Raw genomic sequence first — 27,908 nt, forward strand, 5'->3', positions numbered from 1 at the left:
ATAATCTCCATTTACTTAAGGAAGAAAAACTTAGGTGTTAGAAAGGATCAGAAGTTAGTTCATCAACGAACAGTTCATTTCACTCCAAGTATCTCCATTTGACCGAGGTGCACTCACCTAACCCATTCTATGGATTAGAACACGTGGAGGTGCGAACTTGCTAAATGCATACTGTACATATTTGCTATTATAATCCTTTCCTCAAGCTATAACCCTAGAATTCTGTGTCAAAGCAAGCCATCATCACTTTGGAGACCATGGACCTTGCAAAAGGTACATAGCTCAAGCTATACCTGTAATGCAACAAAAACAGAAAATATTTAGAATTTGGCAACTAGCTTAAAAGGATAACAATGTCAAGTAGACGCGGATCAAGAACAAGATAGCAAAAAAGGAGAAGCTTCCTATTTATAAGCTAGTGGTCCTATTGCCCTACGTTTGAGCCAAATGCAAGAGCTGATAAAGAGATTATTACCAGTGTGTGATACACACAAGGGCATTACTTGTTCATCAACAAAGGTACATCTAATTAGCAGTTGACAAGGTCGAAGTTATTCTATCTAGTTTCTTTATAGATAATTTGGATGACCGAAATAAAAAGAAAAATGGGGTTGCTCTCTCGGCAAACTGGGATAAAGTTGAGCCAAAAGATCTCGATTCAAGATATATCTTCTGACATTCTAGTTTATCCAAGTTCTCTAAACTATTAAAGCGAAAAGAGTATCCAATTTCGGACTTGTTTAACGGGAAAAAAACTTGTCAGGAAATATTTGTCTCAAGTGCTCTACTGGACAAGTTCTCCGCTATTTCAGAATTTATATTTGATACCAGAATCCAAAAGGAGAAAGTTTTGCTGCTGAGCCTGGTTGTACTTAATTTCACCTATCCCAACCACAAAGTTTCTTATCTTCCTATGTCACCATCCCCCAATCCGTGTTTATAAGACTGAACCAGTGTGTGACTACAGTCAGACATACCAAATAAGTGCACCAAACTCCAATACAATTGCCAAGAGTGTAAGTAGCTTGTTCCGCACCTGAAGCAAGCAAATGTAGATGAGACAGAGAATGGCAAAGTCTGCAGAAAGCCAAGATGAAAAGAAACTAAAAACATGACTTATACAGTAACTCACATATAGAGCAGAAAACAGAGCAATGATAATGCTTGCTAGATAAATAGCAGTTGCATATAAGCGAACTGGGTCAAGCATCATTGTCACTTGTCGTTTAGGCCCTATAAGAAATGCTGTGCTGCCACAGAAAAATAATCCAAGTGAAAAGATGAAATACAAAAATGGTAGTAAGTGTGGGAATGCACGGGAAAAAAATCTATTTATTAACAATGATACAATGAGTCCTATATATAATACATATTCTACTCCTACTACATATGGGACTAGGACATATTCTATTCCTACTACATATGGGACTAGGATTATTTACACATAACTATCTAACACTCCCCTCAGCCCGGTGCATACAAATCATATGTACCGAGCTTGTAACATAAAGTGACTGCGCGAGCAACATACAAGGCCACTAGACTTCCCCTGAGCAACAAAACCAGGTGGTTGCTGAGAAGTTGGCCGAAAAATCGCCGGAGAAATTTGAAAATAGTGAGACTAAGCCGAATTCCACACTTCAAAATAGGTTCTAAAGCACCACCAGAAAACAAAAACTTTTCTGGAAATCACTGTTCACGCCGGAAAGTGCATTGCTCACGCCGGAAAAAAATAAAATTTGTCATAATTTGATGTAATTTATATGGGTAGGCTCGGAATCACTGGACGAGTAAGTTGTCCTGAAGAAGTTGTCAAAAAGTGGCCTAACACGCGCTGAAAAAATTATTGTAGCTCGCCGGCAAATTCAAAAGTTCTCGGAATCTGTAGGAAATTGTACTGGTGGACTCGGAACTACCCCACGAAACAACTGTCCTAAAGAAATTTTTGAAAATTCTGGCTGGAAAGTGCTCCACGCGCCGGCGCATGTGTGAGACGCGCTCGCCGGAACCCTAGTTCTAGCAGTGCGTAGAGGCACGTGAGGGACTTTCTGCCGGAGCAATTGACTGGGGTGTTGTCGCCTGACTTTTCCGAACAAGATGGCAGTGTTGGTTTTCGCACAACACTTACCGATGAGGAGATAACGCAAATCAATCTTGAGTCGTCAACCGGAAAGACGCGCGGTGACTAACTTTTCTGTTCCAATGGGATTGGGATTTCTGAGGTTTGGTCGCACAAGAGTTTCGGATCTAATGGTGGTACTGGTATATGCACAGTGGGGTACTGTAGCAATAATGAACCCTGAGAACAAGACGAAATTGCCGATTAAGGGCCAAATAAGAAAGTTCGTATCTTGGGGAGACTAATGTAATTTTGAGAGACCAAGATCTATTCTATACATATCCTAAAACAAGGAGGTGATGTGTTGCAAATTTTTCAAACTCCTTACATTTGAGTTATTAGATCTTTAAGATTAATTTGCAGCCATTGGATACATGGGTACAACTTTTCTACCCCTTTTGAGTCGCTACCCATGTCGAACAGTCTCTCCAATTTCCTAAACTCATCATCTTCTTCAAATTTCATTTCATATCCTCCGTTGAAGAGCTCAACACTATATCAATACCATTCTCTTACTCTTATCTAAACCCAAATTTTATTGCATATAACCTTTTCTCTCTACCTATTTAAAGTTTTTTTGAATTTTGTTTTGAAGAATCAAGATGGATTAAGGATTATTTTGAAGCCCCAGATTTGGCTAGAGAGAAACTTCCTCTCTTCCATTCATCTTGCATGCACCTATTTGAGTTCTCTAAGGCACTCTAAAAGATCAATGAAGAAAAATACTTTTTGATGGTGTAGACTAAAAACCATAGCAAAGATAGATCTCTTCTCTTGTGGTAAACTTCCTGATAAAATAGTTAAGATTTTAGTTAATAAACTAGAGACATTGAGAACTAAGAATTCATCTCGTTTTTTACTGTAAAACATTTAGCAAGTTGACAATAACTTTCTTTCTTGAACTCGGATTGACATGATTCAAAATTCATCAGAAAACTAAGACATACTTTTGTGAAGACCAAAGGATCTAATTCTGATGTTTACTGTGTAAAATAGACTAACGCTCGGCATAGATGCTGCCTAGATTTTTTGGCAATAAGAACTAGGAATAGTTTTGACCTACCGAGAGGTTTTTCCCTTGGCTTGTGGATACGCACAACACAATGCTTTGGAAGCTTTTTCATTTACTTCATGTAATAGTTAGCATACTCATTGTAGTTAGTTGTAGTGCTACTCCTCTTAGTTTTGGTTTTGAACAAGTTGTAAACATTGGATCCGATTTTGGATTTGATTTATATATAGAGTAACTACTAGGCACCTAGGCAGGGTGCCTAGTGGTATATTTGCTAATAAAAAAAATAAAAAATAAAAAAATAAAAAAAGTATCACCTATATGGATTTTTTTCTTCTATTGTACCCTATTTTTAGCTAAATCTGCATTGATTCCAAATTATTTTATTAAAAAAATAGAAGTCAATGCTTTTCACACTTATCATTTGGGAAGTATATAGGTCCTCAATACCAGAAAAACAAACAGCTTGAGGTAAAATGAAATTGCTGTAAAGCTGCAGGGATCCAAAACCAATAGAATTAACACCAATAAAGCAAGGCAACAATATCCAATTTTTTATGTCTTCAAACTAAAAGAGAGCAAGTATCTGCTTGTCACGGAAATAAGAAAAAATCGGCCATAGAAATCTAAAAACACACCCTAGTTATACAATCTTCCCATGCCCTTATCAAAGCCACAAGTTCAGTACCCACGGGAAAAGCTCAATACTATCATAGCACCAAGGGAAACCAAAAACAACACTTATTAAGATCAGTGCCCAAAAGCCAGATATCTCACCAAAAGGATCCCACTAAGAGGTAACATGGGAATTGATTCAAATGGCCTGGTTTCATGATTAAAAACTGCAATAATCTATCATTTTGAACAATAGTAATCATTAGGGTTAACAAAGAAAACAAGATATTTCATTACACATCAAACAACAATACCATTGTGTCAAATCTTAGTTGGATCGATTATCCAATGATCAATGGGTTCCAAATTTAAACGATATCTAGTATAAACGGGAAACATTGGCGAAGCAAATTCCCAAAGGAAAAATGTTATTCATAAAAATAAAATTATGAAAACATGTTTCATATAAAAGAAAGAGAATCTTATAACAGACCTTCCAAGTGCAAGCAAATTACCAAAGGAAAATGTTATTCCAAACTTGATCGGGTTGAAGAAAACCAGCATTGACTGTCATAAAGAGAAGAATGACATCTACATGAGATCTTATGCCCATCCACGAAAGAGATCACTGTAAAACTGAAAATGATTATACTATATAAAAAGATTTTAGACTGTCCAAGAAAATAAGTTAGCAAGGGAACACTTCACAGAAGAACAAAAGAAGAACTAACGAGCTACATATAAAGAACATTCATTGTATGTTATTCAACACAAAATCCTTAACGATTAGATGTCTTAACTTTAAGCATTAGTTCTGAACAAATTTGTCTACAAGAAATCATTGCTGGTGCACGCAATACATGCTATAATAATACATCCTATAATTTATCACCAAAAGACTCAATTGCAAATTGTTACCTTTCAAAAGAAATATAATTTGTTAACAACAACAACAACAACAAAAACGACCCAGTAAAATCCCACAAAATGGGGTATAGGGAGGGTAGTGTGTACACATACCTTACCCCTACCCCTATAGGGCAGAGAGGCCGTTTCCGATAGACCATCGGCTCAAGAAGACGGAAAGAAAACGAGAAGAGACAATATAACAGTATCGTCAACAGAAACCATATAAATAGTAACAGCATCATAAAAACATAAAATAGATGACATGCAATAACAATAACCAGTAATTAATGCCCGGAGCTATGAAAAACAGAAGGATAGCGTGGACACAACATTAACCACTAGCCGTCTAAGATCAACCCTATCAAACCAATCTCACCCCCGATATGAAGTAGAAAAAAAGCTCGACTATCTCCTAGCCTACAACCCTAATGCTCGACCTCCACACCTTCCTATCAAGGGCCATGTCCTCGAAAATCTGCAGTCGTGCCATGTCCTGCCTGATCACCTCTCCCCTATACTTCTTAGGCCACCCTCTACCTCTTCTCGTACCCACCAAAGCCAACCGCTCACACCTCCTCACCGGAGCATCAAGGCCTCTCCTCCGCACGTGCCCGAACCATCTAAGCCTCGCTTCCCGCATCTTGTCATCCGCAGGGGTCACGCCCACCTTCTCCCGAATATCTTCATTCATAATCTTATCCATCCTAGTGTACCCGCACATCCAACTCAACATACTTATCTCTGCTACCTTCATCTTCTGGGTATGAGAGTTCTTAACCGGCCAACACTCTGCCCCATACAACAAGGCCGGTCTAACCACTGCTCTATAAAACCTACCTTTGAGTATCGGTGGCACTTGTCACACAGGACTCCAGATGCTAGCCTCCATTTCATCCACCCCACCCTTATACGGTGTGTGACGTCCTCATCGATCTCTCCGTCCCCATGTATAACCGACCCAAGGTACTTGAAACTACCTCTCTTGGGGATGACCTGTGATCCAAGCCTCACGTCCATGCCCACTTCCCTCGACTCGGTGCTGAACTTGCACTCCAGGTATTCTGTCTTGGTCCTGCTCAACTTGAAACCCTTAGACTCGAGGGCCTGTCTTCATACCTCCAACCTCTCGTTAACACCGCCTCGCGTCTCATCAATCAGAACTATGTCATCAGCGAATAACATACACCATGACACCTCCCCTTGAATATGGTGTGGCAGTCTACGGCAAATAAGAACGGGCTAAGCGCAGATCCTTGGTGTAACCCCATAATAACCGGAAAATACTCTGAGTCGCCTCCCACAGTCCTAACCCGAGTCTTAGCTCCATCATACATGTCCTTGATCGCTCTAATGTAAGTAACCGGCACACCCTTTGCCTCCAGACATCTCCAGAGCACCTCTCGAGGGACCTTGTCATACGCAAGAAATACATTGGTCAAGGACATAAGTCCTCAGCATTAATATGAAAAGGTTGCAAAAGAAAAAGCTAGCCCCCTTCACTACTATAATACATTTGAAAAGCACCAAATCCAGAAACCCTCCTAAGCTTAATACTACCAAGAAATAAACTCATTCTAGTTCCACAAAAAACATAAGAAATGGTATATGCCAATAGATTCTTGTCTTCAATAGGGGAACCACGACGCATCCACTAATGCTTGCATTAGGGTGGGCTATCTACATCACACTCCTAGGGCTGCAACCCTTCCCCCACGTGAATGTGGGATGCTTTATGTACCGGGCTGCTCTTTTTATTCTTATCTTCAATCAAAATAAAATCAGAATAGACGCAGAGTAAAGCTCATAGCCATCTCTTCTATAATGTCCAAATCTGGCCGTTTAGAGTTCTAGCATCTCGTTATGCGATTTGAGACCTCGAGTAGGTTCATATGATGTTCTATGAAATGCATGTATGCTTAGTTTGAATCCCAAGAGGTTCGGGAGTGAATTAAAACACTTAGTTCCTATTGAAGTGTTGAGTTAGAAGAGTTGACCAAGGTTTGACTTTTAGGTAAACGGACTCGGAATCGGGATTTGAAAGTTCATGTAGGTTCGTATGATGATTTTGGACTTATAGGTATGTTCGGATTGGGTATTGGGTGTCCCTAGAAGGATTTGACACTATTTGTGAAAAGTTGGCAGTTTGAAGAACTTAAGAGTTCAGAAGTCTAACTCAAGTTTGCCTTCTGCTTTATTATATCTTGTTTGGTGTTTTGAGCCTTTGGACAAGTCCATGTAGGGCATTTGGACTTGTAGGAATGTTTGAATGGGGACCCGAGGGTCTCAGGTAAGTTCCGACGCGTTTGGAACAACTTTTGGAAGATTAGAGTTGTTAAAACAGCGCTTTTCTGCAACTAGCCTGACTGTACAAGAGCATATCTCCCAATCTATAAAAAAAATTAAGATGGGTGTTTTGATGAGATTGTAGCCCTTTGAGTCTAATTTCTGGTGATTCAAACCATTTGTCATTCCGACATTTCTACAAAGAGTTATGACTATTTTACTGGAACATAGCAGTGCATATTTATATTTGTGGTTGACATGCGGTAAACATGCAGCCCGCATGTGAATTTTGCAGCCCACGTGTGAGTTTAGTAGAGCCCGGGGGCATTTTTGACAGCATTTTCCAGAAACTATTAAAGGCCGAGTTTTGTGATTTTTCTTTCATTTCCGCACGTTTGGAGCTCGGTTTTGAGAGGTTTTGGCCTAAATCTTCATCAACAAGCTTGGGGTAAGTGATTCTAACCTATATCTATAATTTATAAATGAATCTATCACTAGACTTGACATCAAAACATGTGATTGAACAAGAGAAATTGGAGTTTGTCTAAAACTTCAGAAAATAAATTTTGTGGTTTTGAACACCGATTTAGACTTGGATTTGAAAACTAATTACATATTTGAACTCATGGAGTCATCTGCCAACGGGATCCAACTTTGGACCCGGGTTTTGACCCCGTTAAGTATTGTATGGGCTAGATTGGACTTGATTGATGAATTTGGAGCAAGAAAAGACAGATTTTGAAGAACAGAACTAGCCCGGGATGAGGTAGGTATCTTGTTTAACCTCGACTTGAGAGAATGTATTCTAAAATGGACTTACGTGCTACATGCTATGTGTTTGAAGGTGACATATATGCGAAGTGAAGAGCGTATAAGCGAGTACCAAGGCTATATCATGCTCGCGGTAGACTTTAGGCATCTTTATGCCTTGTTTGGTTGTGTTCTTCTTGACCTATGCATTATTTTATCGTATGACTGCGTGAGCCTATTTATTCATGCTAGAAATTATGTTTAGGCTTATAACATCTTATTTGGACATGATCGCTATTCTTGAGATGGTTGACATACTAGATTTAGCTGTAGTCATACTTTATATCATGAGCACACATCCGTATTTATTATGTCCTTATGCACCTTATTGGTTATTTCTTAAGCATTTGCATACATCTTTGGAGATGAGAACTTGATACGGATTGATATGATTATGGCATATTTGAACATTATGAGCGGATTGATATAGTTATAGCACGAGGTTTATGTCGTGCGGTTATTGTTCTTGCACGAGATTTCTGTCGTGCAGCGTGTGGATACGGATCCATCCCTCTAGGGTCTCCCTCCCATGTTTCTTTGTTGGTGGCCTACACGCAGAGTTTTGTGAGACACTGATGAGTGTCAGATTATGATAGTATTGGTTGATGAGTTGGGCGTAAAAGTGGAAGTTTTGATTACTTAAGTGAATCCTTTACGTCATATCATGCATTCTATAGGCTTTCTGTGCATGTCTTCTAAATATGCTACTTGATGCTCCTTTTACATGCATTCGACATATGCATATTCATATATTTTACATATGCATGGGATTTGTTAATGAGACACTTAGAGGGTGTCAGATTGATGTATATGTTAAATCATCATCATGCATAGACATTTTAGAATTATGTAGGAGCATTCGTACTGTCATGGGCTGCTTTCCATCATCGACCCATGACCCCTTGGACGCGCCCCGTGGCGTCCCGGCAAGCCTCCCAACGCCTAGCGCCACGGTCGGCCCCGTGGTCTCGGCAGCGCCAAGTGACAAGCGAGCATGCGCCTCTGTCGCCCCACCGATAATCAATGCCAGCGCCCAGCGGCTGGCCAATGCCATCAGTGCCGCGCGCACCGACAATGCCGCGCGCACAAATCATCCTGTTGCCATCAGCGCCGCACACCCAGACAGTGCCCCGCGCGCAGACACCAGCGCCCAGCCGCTGGCAGATCCAAATAGTGCCGCGCGCGCCCACAGCAATGCGCGCGCAGACCCTGCTGCTCAAGACAAAGTTGCTGCCATCGGACTTGCTTCCATAGAAGACTAAGTCCTTTTCATTGTAATTATAGAGTAGTTTTACTTCATTCATTTTCAGTGTGCTTCTACAGCTTTCTTAGGTCAACTCATGTAACTTTGGTTTATTTTTTTTAAGCATTATTAAGGGGGACCAAAGCATTCAAACATTCAAGCATTCAAACAATTCTCTGTACTGGTGTCTCTCCCCCCCGACACCGCATTTCATCTTGTAATAGCTTTCATCATCATCAATACAATCATCAGCTTTCATCATCAGTTGCTCATTTTCCGCTGCTCAATTGCTCACGACATTAGCTTTCCCGTACGGCATTGACAATCTAGTCTAGCGTACGGCGAGGGCCTCAGTTGGCGCATAGCAACCGCACTGACATCGGTTGCTTAGCCTTACGTCGCCCTTCCAAGGAACTTCAGGAAGGCGCCGCGTAACAGTTGGTATCAGAGCCTAGGCTCGACATCGGACGAGGGAACTCATTGGCATCATCATCACCATTTCTGACCATGGTGAATCACGGGGATCGCATCACGACCCTAGAAGAGACGGTTGACGCATTACGGCCCATCGTGGATACGTTGCCTGATCTAAAAACCAGCCTAGTGCAAAGGTTGGACCACCTGGACCGCAGAATGCGGCAGGCCGAAAATGACATAGCTAACATCAGTCAAGACTCTGAGGAAGACCGACAAACGGCTGCCGTCGAGGCAACCAAAATTCATGGCCAAATCGAGGACCTCCAACAGGAGCGTGCCGAGGATTTAGCCCATCGGGAACTAGAGGCAGACAGACTGACAGTCATGCAGCAAACCATAGACAACTTGACAGGCCAGCTCAACGTTGTCAATGTTGCACTACAAAGCCTGCTCAAAGGAGGCGAAAACCACATCAGGGGTGCCATGAACATTGCCCCCATTCCACAAAAGCTGAAAATTCCGGAGCCCAAGCCATACAACGGAGCCCGGGATGCTAAAGAAGTGGAAAACTTCATCTTCGACATCGAACAATACTTCGATGCCATTGGACATTTGGAAGAATCCAAAAAGGTAGCAACTGCTGCCATGTATCTTCAAGGCGATGCAAAACTCTGGTGGCGAGTCAAATACGAAGCCATCAGGGCCGGTGAAGATACTCTCCAGACATGGGCAGAACTGAAGGCCGCCATACGCCTACAGTTCTTCCCCGAAAATGTGGAATACAATGCACGAAGAAAGTTGCGTGAACTCCGCCACACCAGGTCGGTGCGGGACTCTACGTGCGTGAATTCTCCGCACTCATGCTAAACATACGGGATATGGGGGACAAAGACAAACTGTTCGCATTCATAGAAGGTTTGAAACCTCATGCTCGTATGGAACTGCAAAGACAACGGGTAGATACCCTGCCCAAGGCCATTCAAGCTGCAGAGTGCCTTGGGGATTATCAGTTGGAAACTCAGAAGGATAGGCCCTAGCCGCCTGCCCGAGGGGGATACAACGGGAGCCAACCTAGCAACGGTGGCCCCAACAGAAACGGTGGAGATCGAGGTGCATCCAAGTCCAAGACTCCTTCCTCAAGCAGTAACACTACTGCATCAGTCAACAACCATCAGGGGAGAAAGCCCCCATCAGAATGTCGTCATTGCGGCGGGGAACATTGGAACAATCAATGCCCCAATACACAAGTCAATGCTCAACAAACTGTTGACGATGACGAGACAGATGCCGACGACTCAGACGGTACCGATCCAGTAGGTGCCTTCAACGCATTTGTCGGCTCCATTCATGATACCTTGGCGGGAACCAGTACTGGCAACCCCAAGAAGAAGGCATTCCCAATCGACAAGAAAGGGAAAGGAAAGGCGGACGAGAGGCCTCCCACATCACAAAAGAGGACCTTAATGTTCGTTGACATGAAAGTAAATGGCAGACCTATTCGGGCATTGATAGACACGGGTGCTAGCCACAACTACCTGGCCTCAACTCAGGTGCAACGCCTCGGTCTAGCAGTGCAAAAATGCAAGGGTCGTGTCAAGGCTATCAACTCTCCATCTCAGCAAGTGAGTGGAATAGCCAAAGAAGCGCCAATCCAGCTTGGCCCATACAAGGGAATATTCGACCTACGCATAGCTATCATCGATGACTTCGAACTGATAGTGGGATTGGAATTCCTCAGGCAAACCAACACCATCCCGGTACCATATGCCAACATGCTCCTAATGATGGGAGACAACGGGGCCAAACCCCACACCATACCGTGCATATCCAAGAAGATGGCCGCTGAAAACATCACGGCCATGCAGTTTAAGGAGGGAATCAACAGACCGGAACCCACAGTTCCGGCTGCCCTCAACATCATCAAACAGGCATCACATCATCGGGGTCCAACAGCTCATGGCGCCCCTCAATGTGTGAAGACTTGTCAAGCATTCCCAAAGGACAAGTCGGATCACCCAGCACAAGCGGGACTCTTGGAGCCGCTACCTGTCCCACAGAGACCTTGGGAAAGCATTTCCCTGAATTTCATCACAGGATTACCCAAGGTCGGAAATCATGCAACCATCATGGTGGTAGTAGACCTGTTTTCCAAGTATGCTACCTTCATCGCAGCCCCACAGAACATGTCGGCAGAAGAAACAGCTCGACTCTTCTTCTCCCATGTTGTCAAACATTGGGGTATGCCCAGCAACATCATCAGTGACTGCGACCCTCGCTTCACTAGCAAGTTTTGGACCCAACTCTTCAGTTGCCTTGGATCCAAATTGAGTTACAACTCAAGCCATCATCATCAGCAAACACATGATCAAACAGACCGGTTCAATGACATGCTGGAGGAATATCTCCGCCACTTTGCTACCGGATCACAAACACATTGGGTGAAGCTTCTGGATGCTGCTCAGTTGTGTTTCAATTCACAAAAGTGCGCCCATACAAACAAAAGCGCTTTTGAAATTGTTACCGGACAGCAACCGCTACTCCCACATAATGTGAATGCACCAATCATACCATCATCTCATCGAGCTGCCAGTTTCTCTACAGAATGGGAACAAACTTTGAAGATAGTGCGGAGCTATCTTGTCAGGGCCCAAGACAGGGCAACGAGGCATGTCGAACAAAACCGTCACTTTGCCCAACATCAAGCAGGGGACAAAGTGATGGTAAAAACCCCGAGGCAGAACTTGTTTGCAAAGAGGACCCAAGATCCTCGCCTATTGCCAAGCTACATCGGGCCCTTTTCCATTGAAAGGCGCATCGGAAAATCCACATACCAGCTGAACACACCAGCCTGGTGGAAAATCCATCCAGTCTTCCATGTCAGCCGTCTCAGGCCATTTCAGAAATGCATGGAAGATCATTCAGAAAGACATCTCACAGCACCGAGGGGAACAGACCTCCCAGCCATCAAGAGCCTGACCAATCATCATCATCATTCAGGTAAGGCTCCGAGGACGTCGCCAACTCAGGTGGGGGAGAATGTCATGGGCTGCTTTCCATCATCGACCCATGACCCCTTGGACGCGCCCCGTGGCGTCCCGGCAAGCCTCCCAACGCCTAGCGCCACGGTCGGCCCCGTGGTCTCGGCAGCGCCAAGTGACAAGCGAGCATGCGCCTCTGTCGCCCCACCGATAATCAATGCCAGCGCCCAGCGGCTGGCCAATGCCATCAGTGCCGCGCGCACCGACAATGCCGCGCGCACAAATCATCCTGTTGCCATCAGCGCCGCACACCCAGACAGTGCCCCGCGCGTAGACCCAATGCCAAGCACCAGCGCCCAGCCGCTGGCAGATCCAAATAGTGTCGCGCGCGCCCACAGCAATGCGCGCGCAGACCCTGCTGCTCAAGACAAAGTTGCTGCCATCGGACTTGCTTCCATAGAAGACTAAGTCCTTTTCATTGTAATTATAGAGTAGTTTTACTTCATTCATTTTCAGTGTACTTCTACAGCTTTCTTAGGTCAACTCATGTAACTTTGGTTTATTTTTTTTAAGGATTATTAAGGGGGACCAAAGCATTCAAACATTCAAGCATTCAAACAATTGAGTATCTTTTGACTAAACGTCACCACTATTTCGTTGAGGTTAATCTTGATATTTACTGAGTACATGGGGTCAGTTGTACTCATACTACACTTCTGCACCTTGCGTGCAGATTTTGGGAGTTGAGCTGTTGTGGAAGCCGAAGGCTAGCATTGAAGATGTACCAGTGTTCTAGTTGCAAATTATCATTTTGTTCATGGTAATCTAGAACTCGTATTTCTATTTATGTATATTCCACACAAATGATGTATTTTCTTCACACCAACGGTGTAATCTTATTCTTAGTCGCTCATGACTTATACTTTCAATTCTTGGTACAGTTATATTAATCTTTGAACACTTATCTTATTATTCATTTGATGATCTTCGGTTCGAGTTGTATTTATGTTGGTCGGCTTGCTTAGCTGGTTGGGTTAGGAGCCATCACGATTTCTTTTTGGGATTTGGGTCGTGACAAGTTGGTATCAGAGCTCTAGGTTCATAGGTTCTACAAGTCAAAAGCAAATGTCTAGTGGAGTCTTGCAAATCGGTACAATGACGTTCATACTTGTCTTCGAGAGGCTACGGGACATCTAGGAAACTTCTCTTTCTTTCTTTCCTTATCGTGCGACTTTTTTTAGCTTGAAGTCTAATAGCCTGTTTGGCCAAGCTGGAGAAATCAGCTTATTTTGAGAAGTGCTTTTTTCAAAAGTGCTTTTGAAAAAAGTACTTTTGGAGAGAAACAATATGTGTTTGGCTAATCACTCTGAAAAGCACTTTTGAGTAATAATTTGTGTTTGGCCAAATTTTTCAGAAAGTGCTTTTAAGTATCAAATTACCAATAAGGACATGAATAGATTTACTTAATAGTTAATATTATAAGTGAATAAATAATCTTAAAATTTTGTTATTACAGGCAATAATTAAATCTTTTCATTTTATTTAAGTAAAATATGAAAATAAAATTTAAAAGTACTTAATTCTTTTAATATAAGTTAAATATATTAAAAATCATTCAACAAATATAAAAGCATTCACAACTAAAGTCACTATATATTAGAAAGCTATCCTAAAAATAATAAGAAATATTTATACATTAATATCCTAAGTATTAGGTTTAACGGTAATTTTGGTATATACTATATTTTGTTAAGGCTATTTTTGATAAGAAGAAAAGTCAAAACTGCTTCTGCTTCTGCTTTTGGGAAGAAGCTACTTTTTTCTGCTTCTCAGAAACTGCTTCTGCTTCTTCCCAAAAGCACTTTTTTCCCCAAAAAGCTTGGCCAAACACCTCAAGTTAGGAAAAAAAGCATTTTTGGCCTCTTGAGAAGCTTGGCCAAACAGGCTATAAATCTTCAGTTTCTTTCTATTCGTTCATATGCGATGATGAGAACTCGATATCAGTTGGGCACTGGCACTTGTGATGATGCCGCAGATATGGTATGAGATGCTTTCCCATGATATGAGGGCAAGCTAGTCTAAAGGACTTGTGGCCAGGTATGGACCGCAGCTTTGGCTCAAGGGACTCAGTTAAGTGAGCATGTGATTTTGGACTCTTTTGTCCGTTAATGTCCTTAAAAGTGAGAGTGATGACACAGTGAGTGGTAAGATAGCTATGTTTTCACAATTGGTTGCTCGGAAATTGAGCGGGTGCCTCCATAGCCTTAAAGAATAATGGAGAGGCTATTTCCAAGGGAAGTGATAGAGTTAAACAGGTAGCTATGTAATAAGTGTTATGGGCCTAAGGACTAAACTTAGAGGGTTTATACGTAACAAGAAGGTTTTGCTTGAGATACAAAGGAAATGTGGACACTTGATCATCATCCCGGTGTGCAGTGCAATCTTAAGGTTTGGATGTATTGATGGACCTTTCAATTGTTCTTCAGTGGGATGAAACATATTCTTACATCTTGTTGAGGGTGTAGACTCGAGAGGATCAATTAATTACATAGAGGTTGTAACCATGGTAAGGTCACAGAAAGATGTTGCGTTAGGGCTAAATAGGTAGGTTAACTCATGTGATGAGGTCCAAGGTTATGTGATATCTGATGAGGTTCTTATGAAGAGTTTTTTTTCTATCCACTGAAATGCATGTACTACGGTGAGAGTTTGGATCGCTTGGGGGAAATGACACGACTGTCACAAGGATAAGTATGCATTTGGCCGATAATTTGGAATGTGTTGTGATTAGTACTACATGAGCTTATGAGAAATTTGGTTAAGTAACTGTGTGAGGTCATGCTAGTTAAGGAGGAAGAGTTATTGTAGGTTCATGAATGATATGATTATGGATTTAAGCCAAGTGGGGGACCTTACCATCGATGATCGAATCATATAGGCATGTGATGTTATAGTTCCTAGACCAAGATACGGACTAGTTATGACTTGAGAAGGGTGACATCGAGGATGACTTGGGCAAGAAATTTGTTGGATGTGTGATGTACTACACTTTATTGATATAAGGAGATTGTTGACTGACTCAGGTTTGATATTCTTTATGGATATAGTATGGAGGGAGAAAGGGATTCACTCGGTTGCCTAAGGACAAGGTTGCTCCTTTTAGAGAAATCATGTACTAACAGAGCACAAGTCGTTCGGCATGTTTAGCTATGCATAGCGGACTAGAACAGAGTGGGTTACTCTCGAGAATGGTTCTAGCGGGTTGGAGTTCCAAGATGTGATACTTAAGGATGTACCGGATACTTTGTTTGGTTAAGAATTTGAGATTGCTATTGAATTATGACAGGGACATGGAGTACTTATATCATTATTGATTCTACGATGCAGCATCAGATAAATGAAAGTAACAATTCTTGTTTCGTTGGAGGACTCTTTAGAGCGAATGTCTTGGTTTGAGGTACTATCGTCTGTGAGATGGGGACAGACAGGCCTATGGATATTAGGATGATGTAGTTCCATGTTGGGATCATTTGGTGTGAGTTTTGGTTGAAGATCACGGTGTATTGAGAAAAGAAAAGTGATGCCTTGAAAGCATATCTAAAGAAGTTGGGACAGTAGCAGTAGCTTGGACCAACATGGTAATAAAGATGTTCGGTTTCTTTGGCATGGTCAGGTTTTAGACACTTTTGTGGTAGGCCATTTGGGTTTGACAGCCTGTGTGACTTGGTTGACTTGGAGAGATTCAGTTCCAATGGCATAATTATGTGTAATCAAGTTTCCAATAGCTTGAGATGGTGTTGACCATTTCTTTGAAGTTAATATTACCTACAGACTTGGAGAGTATGTTGCATGATTGTGAATATTTTACGGGTTGAGCTAAGTTGTATGCTTCTAGGCGATGGATTACTTATGAGGAGGACTATCCTACTTGTGATTAGGAGTTGGTAACGGGATTCTCGCCCTTACATATGGCATCATGGTGGAGGTGGTGAGTCATGTGAGATTTGGATTAATTTGCAAAGGTCGCAGTTCATCTTCCAGCAGAAGGATTGGGATTAGAGATAGCACGGATGATTGGAGTTGATTAAAAGATATAGTAGTATTGATTTCAGCATTACCAAGAAAGGAATATGTTGTAAAGGATGCTTGTAGATAGGGTCTATGGACAATTCGACTAAGTGCTACGGCAACTGCGTGATAGTCCGTCGTCGAGGTTCAGATTTTAGTTGCCTGACACTGAAAAATTGATGGAAATGCACATTTCAAGATGCTTGCAGGTGTGACTTCATAGTTGTATTTGAGTAGGCATGTAGAGTCACAAGGATGAAAAATCTAGCACTTTTGAGGCACAGAGATCGAATCTAGGGATGGGACTATCTTTTTTGTCGCAGATAGTGGAAGTGTGTTAATGGTTAGATAGCTGATTGTATGTGTCTTGGATGGGTAATTTGAGAAGATTTGTGCTTGATAGAACTCGTGGTTCATGGTTTTGATGTGTTATAATCTGCCTAAGTGTGGTGATATATCGTTCTCGGAGATCTTGGGATGAGGAGTATGATTTAGAAAGTTGTTGGCATTATTTTAGGGTGTTGAAATGCTAAACAAGTTAAGGACTTTAGACACTCAAAAATTTGTATATTCGATGAACTGGGTTCCACGAGGTTATCGTGATCTGGCACGGAGGGAAGAACATAAAGGAAAAGGTACGAGATGTAGTTTCTTGATAATTGGATTGATAACAGGTTGTATGTATATATTCGCAGTTGAGACTAGTGGTTTAAAAATTACTTGTGTCCCATGAGTGGTTAGAATAGGTCCTTATTAGCTTATGGAAGATTTATTACCTATTTCAAAAGAATGTGGAATCAGTTTGGGTGTCTATTGTAGGACTGTTGAGGATGTGTATTCTATGGCGGGTCAGATTTGCTTATACAGTGCAAGGTGTCATATGAATGTGTCATCCGAGAGAGGGTTATAGTTATAAGGGATACTTTCTATCATCGAATTTGACAAAGTGATAGCTCACCATGTGATTATGGCAATTATGACAAGTGGTTTGGGTGCACGGGTTGAGTTGGGTTGAGTTTGTTTAAAGGGAATTAGGAAGATCACTTGCTCCTTATTGAGTTTGCATATAACAATAGCTATCATTCTAGCATCAGAATGGCCCCATTCAAGGCGTTGTATAGACAGAGGTATAGATCTCTGATTGGACGGTTTGAAGTTGGCGAAGCATGGTTACTTGGGCCAAACTTAGTTCATCAAGCTAAGGAGAAAGTTAAGTTGACGCAGGAGCGACTGAAAACAGCTCAGAGTCGCCAGAAGTCTTATTCGGATGTGCGGCGCAGAGATTTTGCATTTGATGTAGATGATTGGGTATTCATAAAGGTTTCGCCTATGAAAGGCGTCATGCGATTTGGGAAGATGGGGAAACGCAGTCCGAGGTATATTGGCTCGTATCAAATCTTACGAAAAATTGACCAAGTGGCCTATGAACTAAAGTTGCCACCAGAGTTAGTATCTGTTCATCCAATGTTCCATATATCTGTGTTGCGGAAGTGTGCGGGAGATCCTTCCCATTTGTGCCTATTGAAGACATAGTAATTACAAAAAACTTGTCCTACGAAGAAATTCTGGTGGCTATTCTTGATCGACAAGTCAGAAAGTTAAGAAGCAAAGAGATAGCCTCCGTTAAAGTGTTAGGGAGCCATATGGGAAGCCGAGTAAGCTATGAGATCGAAGTATCCACACTTGTTCCACGAGCAGGAAGAAGGTTCCTAGTTTCATTTCAATGTTTCGAGCTTCAAGTATCCATTCTATATGTCATCTTACTCATGTTTTATTTATTCAAAACATGTTGAATATTCGAATTGGGTTTTGGGTGTCTCGAGAAGGATTCAACACCATTAGTCGAAGGTTGGTAATTTGAAGAACTTAAGAGTTCATATTTTTTACTCAAGTTTGACTTTTGTGTTATTACATTCCGTTTGGTGTTTTGAGCCTTTAAACAAGTCTATATAGGGCATTTGGACTTGTAGGGTGTTTGGATGAGGACCCGAGGGTCTCGGGTGAGTTTCGGCGTGTTTGGAACAAGTTTTAGAAGATTTGAGTTGCTGAAACAGGGCTTTTCTGCCGCTAGCCTGACTTTAAAAAAGCATATCTCCCAATCTATAACGAATTTTAGGATGGAGTTTTGATGAGATTTTAGCCTTTTGAGTCTTGTTTCTAGTGGTTCTTGTCATTCCGACATTTTCACAATGAGTTATGACTACTTTACTTGAATGTGGCAGTGCAGATTTTTTTTTGTATGTGGTTGACATGCGGTAGACATGCGGGCATGCGAGTTTTGCGGAGCCCTAGGAGCTTATTTGACAGCATTTTTCAGAAAATATTTAAGGTCGAATTTTGTGAATTTTCTTGCAGTTCCCAACTTTTGGAGCTCAGTTTTGAGAGGTTTTGACTAAGATCTTCATCAACAAGTTTGGGGTAAGCGATTCTAACCTACATCTATAGTTTGTACATGAATCTATCACTAGACTTACATCAAAATATGGGATTGAACAAGAGAAATTAGGGTTTTGTCTAAAACTCAAGAAAAAATATTTTGAGGTTCTAAACACCGATTTTGACTCAAATTTGGAAACTAATCACATATTTGGACTCGTGGAGTTATGGATCAGCGGGATCCGACCTTGGACTCGAGTTTTGACCATGTGGGCCCGAATTGACTTTTTTGTTAACTTTTGAGATTTGATTAACAATTGAAGATTTATCGTTTGGAGTTGGTTTTTATAACTTTGTTTGACCAAGTTGAGAATTGTATGGGCTAGATTAGACTCGTTTGATGGATTTGGAGTCTGAAAAAGCAGATTTTGAAGAACAGAGCTAGCCCGGGATGAGATAAGTATCTTGTTTAACCTCGACTTGAGGTAATATTTAATGGACTTACGTGCTACATGATATGTGTTTGGGGTGACATATATGCGAGGTGACGAGCGTATATGTGAGCACCAAGGTTATATCATGCTTATGGTAGACTTTAGGTTTGTTTTTGCTGTGTGTTCTTCTTGACCTATGCATTATTTGATTGTATGACTACGTGAGCCTATTTATTCATGCTAGAAATTATGTTTAGGCTTATGACATCTTATTTGGGCACGATGTGCTATTCTTGATATGGTTGATATACTTGATTTAGCTGTAGTCATATTTTATATCATGAACACACATCCACATCTCTATTTATTATGTCATTATGCACCTTAATGGTTATTTATTAAGCACATACATACATCTTTGGAGATGAGGATCTTGATACAAATTGATATGATTTAGCATATTTTGACATTATGAGTGAATTGATATTGTTATGAGACGAGGTTTGTGCCGTACGATTATTGTTGTGGCACGATGTTTATGTTGCACGGTTATTGTTATGGCACGATATTTTTGTCATGCAGCGTGTGGATACGAATCCATCCTCGTATGGTCTCCCTCCCATGTTACTCTCTTGGTTGAAGAGTTGGGCGCAAACGTGGAAGCTATGATTACTTAAGTGAATCTTTTACGTCATATCATGCATTTTATATGCTTTCTGTGCATATCTTCAAAATATGCTACTTGATGCCTCTATTACATGCATTCGACATATGCTATTCATGCATTTTACATATGCATGGGACTTGTTAGTAGATTTGGACACTCAAAGGGTGTCGGATTGATGTATATGTTGAGTCCTGGTCATGCATAGACATTTTAGACTCATGTAGGAGCATTCGTATGGGAATTGATGTGAAATTGGGTTCTTGTAATGCGTAGACAATCTACATTCATTCAGAAGTATTTGAGATAAAGCTACTTGGTGCAAATCCCCTTTATATGTGGATTTGGTGCATTTTTATATTCTTTGATTTGGTTATTTAGAAAAGCATGCTTATTACCTCCTCTTTTGATTATGCACCTTATTATTGATATCTATTGTTCCTTGGTTGTTTCTTGATTATTCCATGTTATTGTATATGCTTATGAGCTGCACATGTTACATAAAGTGAGTATCTTTTGACTAAACTTCGCCATTACTTTGTTAAGGTTAATCTATATACTTACTGAGTACATGAAGTCACTTGTACTCATACTGCACTTTTGCACCTATTGGAAGCTAGCTGTTGTGGAAGTCGAAGGCTAGCATTAAAGATGTACCAGCAATGCATTCCGATTGTAAGCTACCATTTTGTTCATGGTAGTCTAGATCTTGTATTTCTGTTTATATATATTCCAAACAGATGTATTTTCTTCACACCAACGTTGTAATCCTATTCTTAGTCGCTCATGAATTGTATTACCAGTTCTTGGAATAGTTATATTAATCTTTGCACACTTATTTTATTATTCATTTGATGATCTTCAGTTCGAGCTGTGTTTATGTTGGTTGGCTTGCCTAGCGAGTTCGGTTAGGCGCCATCACAATTCCGGTGGGATTCGGGTAGTGACATCTTCCCATCTAATCATCAGTTTTGCTCTCATGGCAGTCTTTCTCTCTATTTCCTTTCCCCTTAGCGCAACAATGTTTCTCTTTAAAGATTATTATGTGATGAATGTCACTTATGTCCTGCATCGTAAAACAGTATAAACCATACAAAATACCTTATCATCTCCAATTTCATGGTCACACAATTATTTACAATCTTTTACATAACACCACATCATCATATATACACATAGTAATTCTTATCTTGAAAAATAAGATGGATTTCGTGGGAAAAGGATAGGAAATTGTTAGGTTTAAAGGGTCTATTATGGTTAAATAAGTTATAAATGTTTAGGTGCGAAAGGGGTTGGGTATAGACAAAAACTAAATACTAACAATTGTGACGCATTTAAGGGAAGAATAGCAAAGAAAGTGAAGCATCCTCCCCTACGCCCATTAGATATTACAAGACAAGGTTAGAGTTGCATCACAATTCAAAACAGCACAGAATTACTCAAAAATTTAGACTGTGAGAAAGCACGGGAGAAAATATATTATTCATATTCTATTTTATTATAATACAATGAGCCCTATTTATACAATATATATCATACTCCTATTTTATGTAGGACTCTATCTAACACTCCCCCTAAAGCCAGTGCATACAAATCATATGTACCGAGCTTGTTACATATGTAACTAATGCGAGGACCAGTAAGGGACTTGGTGAAAATATCTGCAAGTTGATCATTCGACTTCACAAACTTTATAGCAATATCTCCTGAGAGTATCTTTTCTCTGACGAAGTAACAGCCAATCTCAATGTGTTTAGTTCTCTCATGGAACACCAGATTTGATGCAATATGAAGGGCAGCTTGATTATCACATACAAGTTCCATCTTGCTGATCTCACCAAATTTCAACTCATTAAGCAAATGTTTGATCCAAACTAGCTCACATGTTGCCACAGTCATTGCTCGATATTCTGCTCTTGCACTAGACCGAGCAACCACATTCTGTTTCTTGCTCTTCCAAGACACCAAATTACCTCCTACTAAATCACAATATACAGACGTAGAACGTGATCCTGCCCAGTCTATCAGAAGGTGATCCTGCTCAGTCATCATCTGAGTATCCAATAATTTGCGCATGGTCTCGATCTTCAAACAATAATCCTTTGCCTGGAGCTGATTTTATATATCGAAGAATGCGGACAACTGCATTCCAATGACTATCACAGGGAGAATCCAAGAACTGACTTACCACACTCACAGGAAAGAAAATATCAGGTCTAGTCACTGTGAGGTAATTTAATTTACCAACCAGCCACCTATATCTTGCAGGATCGCTAAGCGACTCCCCCTGTCCTGATAGAAGTTTAGAATTCGGATCCATAGGAGTGTCAACAGGTCTACAGCCTGTCATTCCTGTCTCCTCAAGAATGTCTACGGCATACTTCCGTTGTAAGATTACAATACCTGAGCTAGACTGAGCAACCTCAATACCTAGAAAATACTTTAATCTGCCCAAATCCTTAGTCTGAAAGTGCTGAAAGAGATGTTGCTTCAATTTAGTAATATCATCCTGATCATTGCCCGTAATAACAATATCATCAACATAAACCACCAGATAAATACTGAGATTTGAAGCAAAATGCCGATAAAACACAGAGTGATCAGCTTCATTACGAGTCATGCCAAACTCCTGAATAACTATGCTAAACTTACCAAACTAGGCTCGAGGAGACTGTTTTAGACCATGAGGGACTGGCTCAACCGACATACAAGGCCACTAGACTCCCCCTTAGCAACAAAACCAGGTGGTTGCTCCATATAAACCTCATCCTCAAGGTCACCGTGAAGAAAAGCATTCTTAATGTCCAACTGATAGAAAGGCTAATGGCGAACAGCAACCATGGATAAAAAAAGGCGGACTGATGTTATTTTAGCCACAAGAGAGAAAGTATCATTGTAATCGAGCCCAAATATCTGGGTATACCCTTTGGCAACAAGACGAGCCTTAAGTCTATCAACCTGGCCATCTGGACCAACTTTGACTGCATACACCCAACGACAACCAACAGTCGATTTACCCGAAGGAAGAGGAACAAGCTCCCAAGTACCACTCGTATGTAAAGCAGACATCTCGTCAATCATAGCCTATCGCCACCCTGGATGAGATAGTGCTTCACCTGTAGACTTAGGGATGGAAACAAAGGACAAAGATGATACAAATGCACAATGGGGTGATGACAGACGATGGTAACTTAAACCGACATAATGGGGAAGACAAATACTCTAAGGCATTATCACTACGAAATGTGCAGATAGAAACCCCAAATTGATCTTGAATTTCAGCGTAGAAGATCGGGAAAATAGAAAACAACTCAAATCGATTTTTCATCAAAAATATCCAAGTGCACCTGGAATAATCATCAATGAAACTGACAAAGTAGCGGAATTCCAAGGTAGAACTGACCCGACTAGGTCCCCAAACATCTGAATGGACTAAAGTAAAAGGTAACTCTGCTCGATTATCAAGACGCCGAGGGAAATGGGAGCGGGTATGCTTACCGAGCTGACATGACTCACACTCTAGAGTGGACAAGTGAGATAAACCATGTACCATTTTCTGAAGTTTTGATAAACTGGGATGTCCCAACCGTTTATGTAATAAATCTGGTGAATCAGTAACAGGACAAGTTGTTGAAGGAAGAAAATATGTGAGTCCAAGTGATTTTGCAAGGATAAGGTAATAAAGTCCATCTGATTCACGCTCGGTACCAATGATCTGCCATGTATTGCGTTCCTGTATAAAAACAAGGTCAACAAGAAATAAAATAGAGCATTTAAGTAATTTGGCTAAGCGACTAACGGCTATGAGATTAAAAGGACTACCGGAAACATAAAGAACTGTGACTGTTGGGAGACCCGTTGACCTATTCCAGTTGTCATGGTTTGAGACCCGTTGGCCATTGTGACTGTTGGGAGAGATTGAGAACATGAAATAGTAGTGGAAAGAGATTTGTTACAGAAATATGATCAGATGTACTTGAATCAATGACCCAAGACTCAGAGGTTGAAGATTGGGAGACACAAGTCACTCTACTATCTGTTTGAACAACGGAAGTTATCCTTGAAAATGTCTGTTTACACGCTTTGTACTGAAGGAACTCAATATAATTCGGTAAAGAAACCAACTGGATTGGATTCAATGCATTGTATCCAACGGATTGTGAGTCAAAGGCTTCTGATACGAATGTCATTATAATGTTTACGCAGGAAAAAAAAAGATTTTTTTTGGAAACTACTGTTCACGCCAGAAAAATATAAAAGTGGTTGGAATTTGATTTAAATTGGATGGGTAGGCTCGGAATTGCAAGGGGAACCAGCTGTCCTAAGAGTTGTCACCAAAAAATGGCCGGAAGGTAGCCCACGAGCCGGCGTGTGACGTTGGAATTTCGCCGGAAAAGTTTCTTCCGGGGGGGCGTGGAGGGTCTTCTGACGGAGATTATTTTATGGGTTGGTCGCCGGAGGCCAATCTACTTCGTGGTGGTGTTGGTTTTTGAACAACACTGACGAATATTGGCTTTTTACTTGCGGCAAACCTGTGTTTTCCCGAAAAAAAGACTTCCGGTTGACTGATTTCTCTTCCCGGAGTCGCTGGAATTTATACACAGCGATAAATCTCTCATGATTGCTTTGATGCCATGTGAGAAAACACGGGAGAAAAATATATTATTGATATTCTATTTAATTATAATACAATGAGCCTTATTTATACAATACATATCATACTCCTATTCTATGTGGGACTAGGACTAATTCATGTTATGTACATAACTATCTAACATAGTCTTTTAGCTCTAATGAGCTGAAAGCAACAAGCATGTAAAGTTTGAAAAGCAAAGCACGTATAAAAGATAAGTTGCAATATGAAAAAAGCCCATTTCAACCGTCTCGACTCTCGTATAAACCATTAAATTCTTTTTTGTCTAGAAGAAGTTGCACCAACAGGTTATGCATCTGCAACTCCATGTAATGATCCCAAGAACCAAAAAGAACTAGTGATAGAAATGAAAGAACAAAAGGATTTAAAGAAGTGCAACTCACCAAGAGAGTACAAGCGATACCAGTTGATAAGCATATAGCAAAACCATAAAGCCTCTGTTGAGGAAAAAAAAATGAACATAGTTGGTCACTGATTACACATATGATAGTGCAGTTAGTGTTCCCATTCACTTTATGAAATAAAATTCAGTATAAGTCTACTGAAGCATCACATTCTGAATAGAAACAAATTGAACTCGGCAAGATCTAATCGACCCATAGGATAGTGCGAGTTCCACTATCACCATATCTAGTTCTCCTTGGTTACATCTCACAAAAACCACACATTTTATCTTCTTGAACATCTTCCATGTTGTGCTCGTAACCAAGTAGTTTCTTTTTAGCCCATTAGTGATAGTATAGGGATCCTGTTAAAAAGGAGAGAGGAAATTTGGAAACCCCAATAAAGAAAATTGCATATTCACAAGTCAATATTCAATACACACTACAACCACATGTCTGCATAAAGTTAACAAGTCTGCTCGCTCTTTAACTAGTGATTCGAACTTCCAGGCCCTCTATCTAGCCTATTTGTGAATTCTTTCTTGTCTCTGGTGCCAACCTTACCGGGATTCTTCATTTTTCCTACATATACCTATGTCTAATGGGTATTAAATGGTCAGGATCCTTCAAAGTACTTTAAGAACCAGAAAACACCATAATAAAAATAATACAAAAGAAAATGTTGTGATTTCATGCACATGTGGCACTATCACATATGTTGATGTACACTCATGAAGGCTCATCCTAATCTCCGTAAAGATTATTGCCTTTGGCTTAGTTAAGATGGAATAACACTCAAATCTCACTCGCTCCCTCCTCCCTCCCCCCGGCTGCATATTAGAAATCACCAGCTATGTTTTCTTCATCCACTAACTATATCAACCGCATGTTTTTTGTCATATGCTTACTGTATCAACTGCATGTTACTTCCATACCCACTAAAGATTATATATTGTATATTTTAGTAATATCAATGTCCATATTAATTAAAGTATTAAACTAGGATTCAGGTTTTTTCCATTTTTATATGGTAAGGTGTCTAATTAACGAGTATTAAACCAGGATTCAGTACCATATCACTTCTTGATACCTTACACCTGTTGATCTCAACATCAAATAGTGCAATTCAAACAAATCGACTATGTCATAGTACAATCTTCCCAAGATCATCAAATTATCAATTTCTCTTCAACTTACCGTCCATCCTAATTGAGAAAATCATTCTCGCACCTACGATGATATTTGCTTTGCTGAATCTTGTAAGGAAGTTGAGAGAGAAGCATATTATGTTTCAAGTGATGGGCTAAGATTGAAAAACTTCTTCTGTACAAGTATCTGCATCGGTCAAAATAATCTAAGGATTTGTACAATACTTTAACCATAAATGGGGAAGAAATGAGTCCACACCTAGGTTCCAACCTCATGTGTTTTCACCAAAAAAAAAAAATAGTAAGGTAAAATAATGTGTTTTCACCAATTTTAAGAATATATATCTTTGCCCTGTTGCAAGTGCTTTAACTTTCCAGTAGTCTTAAACAGAGACATAGAAACATCTGCTCCTGATATCTCTAGATAGAGATATTTCCAGTAATATTCCTCCACTAACAACAGCACTTCATTTTTCAGGCTGCTTAGCTGCATGTCCATTAGAAAAGGTTACCAGTATACTATTTTCCAATATGCTAAGCAGGAATGACTGCTAGAGGAACTAAGCTAGTGCTACAAAATAGAGCTACAGATTGTGCAATTCCTCGATTATATCTAACATGGCATCTATATCATGTACAAAAGCTAGGTTGCACCAAAAGCTAGCAAAGAAAAAGCTCTAAGCTTAAGGCTAAGAATGTTTCTCTTGGTGCTTTCAAATTATGTTATTGGAGTACTATACCAGCAGGATATTTTTTTAGCAGGTAGTATAACTCGCCAAGCAGGATAGATCAAGTGAGTTAAAAACAACAGGCTTTTACGTTGTTAGAGTTTCTAGAATTTCTTCCATTCTTCTAAGTTTTGCTAATTCTAGCTCTACCTTCAAGTCATCAAACACAACGTAATTACAATAATTATTTCAAAACTTAAAAGCATTGAGTTACTTGTACAAATGCCTTTACAATGCAGCTATTCAAAAACACTTTTCGTTTGTGGCCAAACACCTCAAATCTCAAAAGGGAAAAAAAAGTGTCTATCTTCCCAAAAGATTGGCCAAACAGGCGATTAGCATCGACCTCTAGATGTCATCAGTTCTAGCTTTTTGTTTTCCCTTTCTTACATTTTTAATTACAAAAGTAGACACTTTCATAATTTAAATATGTGTAAATGGACCCCGACTTCTAGTACATCAGATACGTGGACGTGCACATTCAGATATTCCTAGAGTTTTTAGCTATTACAAAGGATCCATACTTAGTATCTATTGCCCACGCTCATGTCTTTCCCCATTCACGTAACACAGCAATGAATGAAATTAAATGTATTTTAGCTCAAAAATACAACCAAATAAAAACATAAATACTAACTCTACCAATCAACATTAGATCGTATGAATAAGTAAGTCCATCTCAACCAAAAATTAAAGAGGTATTGATTGTATTTTTAAGACTAAGACAAGATAAATGATCAAAAAACAAAATTAAATCACCCAAATTTCACACCTGTTTGGTAGATAAAGTGCAGTTGCGATTAAAATCATCCATGAAAGATTCCTGCTGAGGAGCTGCTTCTTCATCTTCCACATCCATTCCCACCAGCATTTTCATCTTCTCCAAAGCCTGGTTCATTTTCTCCATTTTTTTTTCTTTTTTGTTTTTCTAATCTGACCCACTTCAGTCTACTATATAAATTCTGACCCTTATAAGGGAGTAGTGTGCGTTTGTTGGGAGTAGGGAGATCTACCAGCCTTTTTACTTTTGACCCCTACAATTTTCCATATTACTTTTGACCCCTACA

The 27,908-nt window shown here is 40.3% G+C and overlaps 1 protein-coding gene across 3 annotated transcripts; it reads right to left on the minus strand.

Annotated features, from left to right (window-relative positions):
• LOC107811180 (uncharacterized) lies at window positions 1-27,895 on the minus strand. 3 transcript variants are annotated; one of them, XM_016636066.2, is made up of 6 exons: window positions 27,614-27,812; window positions 24,966-25,019; window positions 4,240-4,313; window positions 1,133-1,250; window positions 978-1,036; window positions 1-293 (listed from the first exon to the last, which is right to left on the minus strand). In XM_016636066.2, the coding sequence occupies exons 1-6, from the start codon at window positions 27,746-27,748 to the stop codon at window positions 215-217; spliced, it is 519 nt and encodes a 172-aa protein (XP_016491552.1). In that variant the 5' UTR covers window positions 27,749-27,812; the 3' UTR covers window positions 1-214. The 3 variants fall into 3 exon arrangements, with proteins under 3 accessions (XP_016491552.1, XP_016491558.1, XP_075098228.1); XM_016636072.2 differs by lacking the exon at window positions 24,966-25,019 and having other exon boundaries at window positions 27,614-27,895; XM_075242127.1 differs by lacking the exons at window positions 1-293; window positions 978-1,036; window positions 1,133-1,250; window positions 4,240-4,313 and adding an exon at window positions 14,115-23,661 and having other exon boundaries at window positions 27,614-27,868.
• Between the last annotated feature and the right edge of the window lie 13 nt (window positions 27,896-27,908).

This window comes from Nicotiana tabacum, chromosome 21 (genome assembly GCF_000715075.1).
Source record: "Nicotiana tabacum cultivar K326 chromosome 21, ASM71507v2, whole genome shotgun sequence".
NCBI classification, from domain to species: domain Eukaryota; kingdom Viridiplantae; phylum Streptophyta; class Magnoliopsida; order Solanales; family Solanaceae; genus Nicotiana; species Nicotiana tabacum.

Excerpts from the sequence above, each read along its gene's own strand:
- LOC107811180 (XM_075242127.1), bottom strand. The coding sequence starts at position 27,748 with ATGGAGAAAATGAACCAGGCTTTGGAGAAGATGAAAATGCTGGTGGGA. Across the intron at positions 25,020-27,613 it reads GCACTTTATCTACCAAACAG|AGGCTTTATGGTTTTGCTAT; the intron begins GTGTGAAATTTG and ends TTTCCTCAACAG. Across the intron at positions 23,662-24,965 it reads GTATCGCTTGTACTCTCTTG|GAACGCAATACATGGCAGAT; the intron begins GTGAGTTGCACT and ends GTTTTTATACAG.